This window comes from Momordica charantia (genome assembly GCF_013281855.1).
Source record: "Momordica charantia cultivar OHB3-1 chromosome 11 unlocalized genomic scaffold, Mcharantia_2.0 BLBB01000011.1, whole genome shotgun sequence".
Lineage (NCBI taxonomy): Eukaryota > Viridiplantae > Streptophyta > Magnoliopsida > Cucurbitales > Cucurbitaceae > Momordica > Momordica charantia.
Window position 1 is genome coordinate 19249450 of NW_028275159.1, and position 8603 is coordinate 19258052.

The 8603-nt window shown below is 39.0% G+C and overlaps 1 protein-coding gene across 1 annotated transcript; it reads left to right on the forward strand.

Annotated features, from left to right (window-relative positions):
• The first annotated feature begins 1603 nt into the window (after nucleotides 1-1603).
• LOC111022999 (alpha/beta-Hydrolases superfamily protein) lies at nucleotides 1604-6179 on the forward strand. Its single transcript, XM_022300336.2, has 7 exons — nucleotides 1604-1790; nucleotides 3472-3803; nucleotides 4922-5033; nucleotides 5130-5223; nucleotides 5308-5485; nucleotides 5566-5635; nucleotides 5714-6179. The coding sequence occupies exons 1-7, from the start codon at nucleotides 1716-1718 to the stop codon at nucleotides 6029-6031; spliced, it is 1179 nt and encodes a 392-aa protein (XP_022156028.1). The 5' UTR covers nucleotides 1604-1715; the 3' UTR covers nucleotides 6032-6179.
• The last annotated feature ends 2424 nt before the right edge of the window (nucleotides 6180-8603 follow it).

Below are 8603 nucleotides of genomic sequence, written 5' to 3' on the forward strand. Positions count from 1 at the left end.
CTGTCGAGCGCTAGGGTGACAGCAAGGCGTGAGACGGCGGACGGTTAGCAACGTACACTATGGGTGCGTACGGGCGTGTCACCATCAAAGTTGTACGAGTAGAGTGAAAAGGGTTGCAACCTGAGGCCTGCGGCTACTGGGGGAGGCGCCACCCACTGATTGTGGAAGACGTCCACTCCCCTTTGACGGTACCCCATACAGCTCGACGTGCCTCTATGCCTATAATCGTCGTATTTCTTGGTTGGCCATCTCCGTCTATAAAAGGGAATGACATCTTCATTACCAAGTAAATGAAAAATATGTCACTAAACCCTAAGGTGTCCACTTTCATTTTCTTTGGCTTCGATTACTGACTTGATTGTCGGAGTGTATTAGGCGGGACACCGCACCGACGTCGAATTTTCTAGTTGCAGACTCTTTTGTCCTTCGGTGATCCATGCTTTTAAAGGATATGTGGATCTCTCCAAAATTAGTCATCAACCTGGATCAATTTTATATTAAGCTTAAATAGACTAAAATGAAAATCACAAACTAAAATCTAATTATTTTTTTCAAAAGATATTCAAACATCTTACCTTGATTTTCAATGTTTAAATTAATTACTTTATATTTGAATACAAAGGAAGCACCAAAACTAAGAATTCAAAACGGACACCTCCGAAGCAATAACTATGCTAAAACTTAAAATACTAGTTATTCTTTCTTCTCTTTTTTTAATACCAAATACTAGATATTCTTAAACTTTCTGACACGCTGAGAATAAATGAAAGTTGTATAGAATTATATCAGTGTAAGCATAATTGAATGGTTGAGACATTCGTAACATTTTTCACTAGTGAACGATTTGAATCTCCTTTCCGTAACTTTAACCGTAATGTATTCTCAAAAATAAAAAAAATAAAAAGAAGAAGAAGAAAAAACTAGCATACAAAATACCAACCAAAACATGTATCAAGTGTATTAGTTAAAGATATTTTAAATAAGTTAAAACTTCTTATTATTAATATTATATCTATATATATGTAAAATTTTGTGTGATACTGTGGAAATATTGATATTAGAGGATAGAATTCAGCATGTGGATATGATATCCACATGCAAATCAGCTCAGCTTGGTAACTCCTGGATTGATTATTCAACCAAAATGAGAAGATCGACCTACACTTAAGGGCTAATTGAGACCAGATCATACGGGAAATCCTCTAAATTATCTTCAATCGACCTGAGAATACTAACCCCAAGCCCCGACAGCCAACCTCAAGCCCAATAGCCCGTCATTCCAACCTCCTATCGCTCAATGGACTTGTCCCCTTACCTATAAAAGGTACACCACTTCTCCCACACATGTATGTTATTCTGTTTAAGTACGACCTACCACAACCTGAACCCTTACTTATCATAGCTCTCTCCTTCGTAGTTTGATCGAGTTCAACGCAGGTCAACCTATAAAACTCGGTAGAATTTAACATCAACGGTTGATATCTTTCTTACATCGATGTCAAACTCATTCAGATTAGAAAATATCGATTGGAACATCACCTGCCGAGGATAATTTAATAACCTAATGTTGTCCGATTGTAAATTGTAAAAGAGAAAAAAAAGGTCATACGTGTATGTTTTCCTGCCACGCAAAAACCGATCCCGTCCCCCGCGAGTTCGCATTTGGAGCCCAATCCAAATGCTCCGTCAACTGATTCTCAATTCTCAACATTCCAATGTTTTCTGCAGCGCTGGGTTCCGTCTCCGCTTACTCCTTTCTCTCGCAATTTTGCTCCACTATTGCTTCTAGGGTGACTACATTCTTCATCTCTTCTTTCTTATGGTGTTAATATTTGAACATGAACTAACTGGTTTCCTCAATTTGAAGAATTCTCCTGCAATTGCAAAACTATATTCTCTGTTGTCGAACACTTGTAGGATTTAGGGTTAGAAAATTTAGGGAGAGTGTGACGCGGAGAGGTTACAATCTATCCATTCAAGATGACTGCAAAAGATTTGCCCAAACGATCTCTAACTAAGACAAAAGACGAAACTCCAACCGTCTTCTAAATGCATTTGTAGAACTCCTAAACGCACTTCAAAATTGACATGATGTACTTTAAACTTAAATTTGCCCAAAAAAACTTCTCAGTGCACCTCCAACTCCCAAAATGCACTCTAAGATGTGAAATCCGACTCCAAAATACACTCTAAGAGGTACCTACCCTACCCAATTCCTAAATGCACTATAAGATTCATGTGAGCTCCCACCCAACTCTTAGATGCATTTTAAGATGTTAATGAACTCTCGACTCGCTGAAACAGTAAGATGTAGAAAGATCCCCACCCACCCGTGAGATTAGTCGAGATGTGCGCAAGTTGGCTGGAACAATACGGATATCAGAAAAGAAAAATAAAAAAGGGAACCACCCACCCCATCTCCTAAATGCTTTTATATGAACCCCACCCAACTCCTAAATTAGGCAACCTTAAGAAGATGATTTATAGAGAGATAAAGGCATATGGACAGAGGAACTACATGAGGTACTTTGAGCTTATAGAACCACACAATGAGCTCTCATTGCCAAGACTCCGTTTCACTCTAGCATTTAGAGTAGGGGTTGTTATACTCACAAAAGTCGTTATGCGAATTGGTCAAACCTCTAGATCAAATTCTAAAGAGTAGAACAACCTAGCCATGCGTGAAATCTTGGACAAAAGACCTATGTACACCCTAGAGAGTTCCTAGTTGGAGACTTAGTGCTCAACAGAGATCTCCACAACACCCAAGAATGAACGTGGGCTGTTCTGATCAACTTAGAAAACTCTTCTCCATCAAAATTGTATAAAATCCCATACGTAAATTGGAAAATTAAAAACCTGAACGAAAATGATTTTTTGGTTGTTCACTCTACAATCCACTAAACGCTGTCCATCTCTCTCACAATCTTTGCCTTCTTCGATAATTGCTATTTCTTTCAAATTTCAATTCCTCTTTAGCAATGGTTTTTCCTCTCTCAAGCTCATCATTATGGATTTTTTTGGAAAGATTGATTGAGAGAGATGTGTGAGAGATGTAGAAGGCAATCCAAAAATCCTCTCTTTTTCTTTTTTTCTGAGTCAGTGGACAGTGGGTTAAAAATACACATTAAAACTGTCAGTTTTGATAAAAACCGAATAAGTTGTGGGGAAAATTTGTTTGACGAGAGAATGTCTGCTATTTTTCAACTTTTTTAAGGGTTGAAGGCCATTTTACTTATGGATAACAGCAAAGTTTCCTTTTTTTTTTCGTTTTTCCTATTTTGATCATTGGGTAAAAAATCTTTACCTACTTTCAATAAGGTTATTTTATCAATAATGATCAAATAATAACAATAACAATTACAATAAATAAATGAATAAACTAGCGAGTAGCAAGCATTAGAGAGAAATTTTACTGTTAAAATGGGGATAAGAGTAACGGGACCAGATTCAGGCTTCGTTTGATTGCAGGTGGATGTGAATTTCCAGCAAATAGTTCAGAAAAAGAGGAACTGCTTTGTTAGACACAGCCACAGGGCAGGTGGGTTTGTTGGTCTTAGTAAGAATCAATCTGCGGGTGCAGCGGTAATTACTGCAACGTCATCAGCATCTGTGGCCATTGGGGCTGCCCTGGAGGTGCAAGAAATACGGGAGAGATCCAACAAGTGGCAATGGAACCAGTACTCCATAAACTATTTCGTTTCTCATTATCAACCTTCTCAACAACAATCGCAGTCAAGTTCAAATCCTCCCATCGTCCTTTTAGTTCATGGATTTGGAGCTTCTATTCCTCATTGGCGCAGGTCCACATCTTTCTCTCCACTTTATTTACTTTTAAACGTTAAATTTATAGGGTTTCTTGCATATATAACTTAATTTTAAAGGATGAAAATTCGCACATTATTCTTTCACTATGGTTAAAGAAGTCTAGTATGGTGCATTTTGGTGGCGGGGCTTATCGTCTGTCACTGACATTTGTGCTCTTTGCTCTGTCTGTCGATGTTTTTTAGGAGGCTTTTGGTGTTGTTAACTGTTGATTATTGCTGTTAATGGTTTTGCACTTGAATGATCCAACTTAACCTTTTCAGACATTGTTTTACTAATAATGCCACGTATTATTGCAAAATTTACTCTTCAATAATGTTTGCAAACTTGTATCTCATTTGCAGCTCATGCACTATCCTATGGCCTGCTCATTCTTTTGTTTCATCACTTTCCAGATTCTACTAATTATTCTTAATTTATGCCCTGTATTACTTAACATTTAAAGCATAAGTAAGTATAGTAATTCAAAAAATGAATATTAAAAAGGTAGCTAAAGAATAAATAGAAAGATAGTCAACAGTTATTCAGTTTAGTGCATTTCTTAAATGTATTCCGTTAGCAACTAAAACTCATGAATAGTGTGGCATATAACAGATTGAGAAACTATGAGAGGAGAGAGTGCATGTGGTACAGTGTGGGAAAAAGGGCAGAGAGGGAGAGAAGGAAATTGAGGGATTGAGCTTGTAGTTCTACTTGTAAAAAATATGAGTAATGGAGGCCTGAACTTTAGTGGACGTAGGCTGTGAATAACCGAACCACTATGACCTTCGTTGTTGTATTCTTCTGCTGCTCTTCATTCTTTTTCTGGGTAATCCTTGGATTTTTGAATTAAATTAAGAGCGTATGTAACAGTATCTAATTAAATTGAGTTAGTTATTAGTGATCGTAAATCATTAATTTTCCTAGATTAATTGAGTAGACTTGGGTGATTTGTTGTGGTATATGAGTACAAGCCTTTCATCAGTGTAGTGAACTGCCACTACACTTTATTCCAGCGAACTACTGGGTCATACATCAAACAGTCAGTATGCCTTTATCCAGAGATTTGTTGTTCTCGTTATGCATGTCATCAAGTCCTGATATATTATTTCTTCAGGAATATTAGCACATTGTCTCAATATTCAACTGTCTATGCCATCGACCTTCTTGGCTTTGGTGCTTCCGATAAGCCTGCTGGCTTTGCATATACCATGGAAACATGGGCACATGTACGTTCAAATGGAAGCTTCAATTCTGTATTTATTCTATGACAAATTATTGATCAATAGGAACTCGCTAACGTGGCCTGTATTCATTGGTGACAGTTGATATTGGATTTTGTGGATCAAGTTATTAAGAAGCCAACGGTGCTAGTGGGCAACTCAGTGGGAAGCCTTGCCTGTGTGATTGCTGCTTCAGGTGCGGGAAGTCAAAATTTACAGAAATAAATCCGTAGAAAGCACTCTTTATTTATGGAGGTGTTTTATTTTCCCATGAAGCCAGATTCTAGTCGCAATCTAGTTCAAGGACTTGTGCTTTTGAACTGTGCTGGTGGTATGAACAATAAAGCAATCGTCGATGATTGGAGGATCAAGCTGTTATTACCTTTGCTTTGGCTGGTCGATTTCTTATTGAAGCAACGGGGAATTGCTTCAGTGCTGTTCGAGCGTGTGAAACAGAGGTATTTGTATTTGGTTTACTTATAATCAACTTTTCATGAAGGAGAAAACTAAAGTGAGAAAGTGCAATATTTCTCCGCAGAGATAGCTTGAGGAACATTTTGTTGTCTGTATATGGAAACAAGGAAAGTGTGGATGAAGATCTGATAGACGTAGGGTCCCCTTTATCTCCTCTTCCTCGGATTATTAATCTTCTAACTTCTAACCGTTTTTTGAACTGATAACTACAGATAATTGTGGAGCCAGCGAATGATGAAGGAGCACTTGATGCTTTCGTTTCGATCGTGACGGGGCCACCAGGACCGAGCCCGGTGCAACTGATGCCAAGAGTTTCTGTGCCTGTTCTGATTTTGTGGGGAGATGAAGATCCATTCACCCCACTTGATGGCCCTGTTGGAAGGTACTTCTCTAAGTTATCTATGGAATTTCCGAATGTAAGTCTTTTTGTGTTGAAAGGAGTAGGACATTGCCCTCATGATGATAGACCTGAATTAGTGCACCAAAAACTCCTTCCATGGCTGGCTCAGCTTCAGCGTCCTGCTTTGTGACAACAGATTTATTCTGCATCCGCCATAGATCATTTGTATAGTTGCTTCCATGTCTGATACATATAGTTTGATTTCATTTGATTGTTGTAAAGGGAAAACTCGTAATTCTTGGTTCAAATAATTGCCAATGATAATGTATTTTGTACCACATCTTCTCACCATATAGACAGTGTATTTGGATTAAATTTGTGAGTGATTTTGGAGGACCAAAAATGCTTTCTCAAAAATCTAGTGTGTTTGGCAAAATAATAATAAGAATAATGATGAACGCTAATGATGGCTCTCTTTCTCTCCCGCATCCCATCCCCTTTTCCACTCCTTCCCCTCCACCTCCGGCAAGCTTCTCTCCGATGAACTCCCTCACCTTGGTGCTAAAAATGGTGTCAGCAACTTGGGTAAAGATAGAAAACAAGGTGTTCTCATGGACTTTTGATTCTGAAAAAAAGGTCGTTTTCTAAGGATTCAAGAAACACATCTGCGAAGATCCTTTTTTCTCACGGTTGAAGAGATAGTGGCAGTGTGGATTGTCGACGGACTTGAGGAACTCCTATTGGTGCCCAATACTCAAAAGTTCTTTAGAAAAACAAATTGCAACGACGACTTCATATGGATGCAAAAAACAACGAATAAGAGAGGGAGCTTTCTGGAGTTAACAAAAGTTCATGGAACGGAGAATAAAAGAAATTTAGTTATTCCGTCAGGAGAAAGGTCAAATGGATGGGCGGACTTTAAAAGGCTTCTCCTGGATTTCATGAATGGAAAGGTTAAGGAAGGTCCAGCACCTCATTGCCCAAAGGCTCCCAATGCCCAGAGATCTTTTGTGGAGGTTTTAACCAAAAACGAGAGTACAAAGGAGCCTGGCTCTTTGGAGCCAAAGGAGGTGAGTGCTCTAGATTGGAAAAGAACAGTTGTAGTGACTCGAAGGGATTTTCATGATGATTGGGGCAGAATCTGCGGATTTATCCAAAGACAAACAGAAGAGTCCTTCATCATCAATGCCTTTCAACTGGACAAAGCCCTCCTTAAATGTCCCTTAGAAGAAACGGTGAGACTTCTTGTAAGCAATAAAGGCTGGGTCACTTTCGGTCCTTTAATTTGAAAATAGAACTTTGGAACCCACTCCTACATGGTCGTATTACAGTGGTTCCGTCTTATGGATGATGGATCAAGTTCAGAAATATCCCCCTCCACCTTTGGAGTTTGGCTACCTTCCAAACAATAGGTAACTGTTATGGAGGTTTCTTAGACTACGCGGATTCGAACTCCTCTTTGATAGATTGCACAGAGGTTGTCATTAAAGTAAAAGGGAACTATTGTGGCTTCATCCCAACTGAAGTGAAGATTGTAGATCTCGATAACACCTTTGTCGCCCATGTAAGTACTTTCCAAGACAACTCGCTGCTTATTGGAAAGAAGGTGAAGATCCACGGCGGTTTCTCGTCGTAAGCGGCAGAGATTTTTTACAAAGGGCTGGAAAGTACAGCTTTAAACCCAGTGGATTCTTGGAGAATTCAAGACGGCTTCTTTTACCCATCGGTCAATGTTTTCTATCCCCCTCCTATTTCTATGAGTACTGATCATTTGACTGTGAGATATGATTTGACAGGAGAAGCTGCACATCCTCCTTTTTCGTGCAACTTTGGGACAAGTATTGACTTGGTGGATCCCACTGCAGAGTTGGCTGCCCGAGGCACTGCTTCAAAGGATGCCCCTGTTCAAATTGACAACTCTGTCACGGATCAAAACAAAAAAGGAAAGTCTGTTTCCTTTTCAAAAAGCAACCAGATGAGACTTTTTCAGAAGAAAGGGAAAGTTTGCTCCACTATGAATACAAATATCAAAATTGCCCCCAATTCCACCGGAAAAAGCAGAAAAGGAAAAGAAAAAGAATGTGAGATGATGTCTGACTTCTCCTTTTCTAGTATCGATAGTGAGCATCATAGTCTTGATTTGGAGATTGTGCAAAAGCTCTAGGATCCCTTATCTTAGGAAGATGACCCCCCTCCCTCTAAGTTTTTTAACGTTTTTCAGGAACTAGAGAAAGATAAAGAAACAGAGAAGGTTCAAACCCCAATTGAAAATGGAAATATGCCTGTTTTGAGGTAGGACGGTCAGGAGGCTCAAAACCAAGAAATGGAGCTTTATTCAGATGAAGAGGATGATGAAGACTCGACAAATAATTTCTCTTTCACCCGGAAAATGGTCTTCTATCTTCAAAAACATAATTTGTGCATCATGGCCATTCCTTCTAAAGCGGGTAGCGCAGCAAAAAAGAAGGAATCTAGAGAACTTTGTAATCTTCTCAGAACTTGGGAAAAGGAAGTAGAGAAGGAAACCAGTAGCTTAGTTGAGGGAAGACGGTTACTTTATGAAGATTATCTCTTGGAATGTTAGAGGGATCTGCGCCCCCTCCAAAAGAGTGCTCATCAAGGATTTCTTGAATTCGGTTAGCCCTGACGTTGTGTTATTGCAGGAAACTAAATTAGCTTCAGTAGATAGAAAGCTTATAAAATCCATTTGGAGCTCTATATACGTTGGATGCATCTCTCTTGATGCTTAAGGTTCTTCGGGT

Coding starts and splice junctions, on each gene's coding strand:
- LOC111022999 (XM_022300336.2), top strand. CDS start 1,716: ATGTTTTCTGCAGCGCTGGGTTCCGTCTCCGCTTACTCCTTTCTCTCG. Junction 5,034..5,129: donor CCATGGAAACATGGGCACAT/GTACGTTCAAAT, acceptor CATTGGTGACAG/TTGATATTGGATTTTGTGGA. Junction 5,486..5,565: donor TTCGAGCGTGTGAAACAGAG/GTATTTGTATTT, acceptor ATTTCTCCGCAG/AGATAGCTTGAGGAACATTT.